A 2,673-nucleotide genomic window follows, 5' to 3' on the forward strand; every position below is an offset into this window, starting at 1 on the left:
TAAACTCCTTGGGAAGAAAATTAGGGTGGAGTTTATGAAGAAAAAAATAAATGTCTTATGGGCTAGAAAAGGCAAAATCAATGTCACTGATATTGGTAATGACTTTTTCGTAGTCCAGTTTAGTGAGAAGGATGATCTCAATTTTGCGTTGAACGGTGGTCCATGGATTGTTTTGGGTCATTATTTATCGTTGAGGAAGTGGGAACCAACTTTCAGACCTAATAGTGCTGGAATTGCTAAGATTGCTGCTTGGATTCGTCTACCGGATATTCCCATTGAATTCTATGATGAAGCTTTTTTTAGAAGGATTGGAAACTGGTTAGGCAAGATGATCAAGGTAGACAGCAATACAAATGCTCATGTAAGAGGACGGTTTGCAAGAATATGTGTGGAACTGGACCTATCTCAGCCATTAAAGGGTGATTATGTGCTGGAAGGATTTACCAAACAAATTGAGTATGAAGGATTAGGGCTCATTTGTTTTGGTTGTGGGAAATATGGACATAGCACCGAGAATTGTTCAGCTGCTCCAAAGCAACGCAGTTCATCCGATATTCATAATGACGATCAAATTCATCAAGAGGAACCTGGCAACTCAGAATTCCATCGAAGCAAAGGATTGGGACCTTGGATGGTTGTTAACCGTCAACGCAGGAGCCGGCAACCTCCTCAGACGACCGGTGCAGTCCAGCCAGGCGCTGGTTCAAAAACGTTACAAAGGAATAATGATAAGGGAGTTATGACCAGCGATAATCATGGTGATAAGAGAGTTATGACCAGCGATAATCATGACCAGCGATAATCATGGTAATCATGGTAATAAGGGAGTTATGACCAGCGATAATCATGGAGATAATCATGGTGATAAGGAGGAAATTACGCAATCACGGTTTGCAATCTTAACAGCTGGACCTATTAATGAGGAGGATCATAATCAAATAATTAATTCTGTTACTCCTCATATGGGGGCCCCTCAGTTTGAAATTCCTCAGAAAATATGGACTAAATCCAAAAAGTCCAAAGATACCCCTAGGACTAAATCAACGGTTCCTACTATGCATGCGGCTCGTTCTTCAAGCACGGGTAAGAGGTGTCCAGTCCAGAGTGAAAATCGTGAAAATCGTACTCCCGTTCCACCATCTCCATCAATTGCTACTCCCATGGCGGTTAGTCCTATGCAAGCAAATCAACATGATCAGGAAAATGGGATGAAAGCAGATAGCACTTTGAACCAGAATCAAGAGCAGTTATATGACACATTTCATAAAACTGGTCCTGATATATCAGTTGACAACAGCAGCGACATCCAAAATCCTGAAACCTCAACCATCTCTACGTGCATGGAGGTGGACAGAGTTCACCAGGAAGATATTTCAAGAATGAAGGATGCAAGAACCTTGGAGTCTTGCGTTCAACATAGTTTTTAATGAATTTATTCTTCTGGAACTGTAGGGGAGCAGTGAAACCCCATTTTCAAAAATCGCTTTTTCTGTTTACTAGGAAATATAAGCCTAGTATTGTAGTGATTCTAGAACCTCGGTGTAGTGGTCAAAAAGCTTCTGACATTATCCGAAAATCTGGGTTTAAGCATGCTTTTGTTCAAGAGGCAGAAGGTTACTCAGGGGGTATTTGGATCCTCTGGAATGATGAGACTGATCTCGTTGAAATTGTTAATCACACAAAACAGTTTGTTCATTTTAAAGTTCAGAATTTTCATGTTCCTTCCTTTTCTTGCACGGCAGTTTATGCGAGTCCTAGGGAAGAAAATAGAAAGGAGCTATGGGATGATCTGCTAAACATTAGTCTCCATTGTAATGGGCCGTGGTTGGTGGCTGGGGATTTTAATGAAATAGCAAATCGGGATGAGAAGAAAGTTGGCTGTAGAGTTAACTTAAACAGATGTTCCAATTTTGCAAATGTTCTTCATAATTGCAAGCTGCTGGATCTTGGAGGATCAGGTCCTTGGTTTACATGGAAGGGTCCGAAGTTTCTTCATCTTGATCGTGTTTTTAAGAGGCTGGACCGAGCCTGTGCTAATGCAAGTTGGAAGACTACCTTTACTGATGCTGGCGTTAAGGTACTTCCACGGATTTATTCTGATTATAGTCTCATTTTGGTCTACTTGTCTAACTTGGACACAGGTTGGAAAAATCGTCCCTTTCACTTTGAGATTGCTTGGATGGAGCATTATAACTTTACTCAGTTTCTGGCTAGGAGCTGGAATGTTGTGAAAGACACTAGAACGAATCTGCATGATCTGACTCCAAATTTAAAAAGATGGAACAAGATAGTCTTTGGCAACATTTCCAATAGGAAGACTAACCTATTGCATAGTATTGCAGAAATTCAGAATCATGTTGATTATCATACCAACTTATCTCTCCAATCTAGAGAAAAGGAGGTTAGGAAGGACCTTGATGCGGTTCTCATACAAGAAGAGATCTTATGATTTCAAAAAGCCAGGGTGAAATGGATAAATGATGGGGATAGAAACACCAAATTCTATCACATTAAAACAGCTACTCGAAGAAGTTCGAATAGGATTCTTGAGTTAAAAAATTCTGATGGGATTTGGGTGAAGGAAGCTAGACAACTTCATCAATTGGTAACAGATTTCTATAGCAACTTGTTTAGTGAGGAAGTCCTTAATCGTGATTGGGTGAAATCAAAGAC

The 2,673-nt window shown here is 40.3% G+C and overlaps 1 protein-coding gene across 1 annotated transcript; it reads left to right on the forward strand.

The window, feature by feature from the left end:
• The first annotated feature begins 34 nt into the window (after window positions 1-34).
• On the forward strand, window positions 35-2,449 carry LOC133312303 (uncharacterized). The gene is made up of 4 exons (XM_061513476.1): window positions 35-701; window positions 853-1,402; window positions 1,453-1,669; window positions 1,937-2,449. Exons 1-4 carry the CDS (start codon window positions 35-37, stop codon window positions 2,447-2,449), a joined length of 1,947 nt encoding a protein of 648 aa, XP_061369460.1.
• Window positions 2,450-2,673: the final 224 nt, after the last annotated feature.

The sequence above is a fragment of the Gastrolobium bilobum genome, unplaced genomic scaffold (genome assembly GCF_033153095.1).
Source record: "Gastrolobium bilobum isolate Gb01-03AN ecotype WA unplaced genomic scaffold, APGP_CSIRO_Gbil_v1 utg37399, whole genome shotgun sequence".
Taxonomy (NCBI): Eukaryota; Viridiplantae; Streptophyta; class Magnoliopsida; order Fabales; family Fabaceae; genus Gastrolobium; species Gastrolobium bilobum.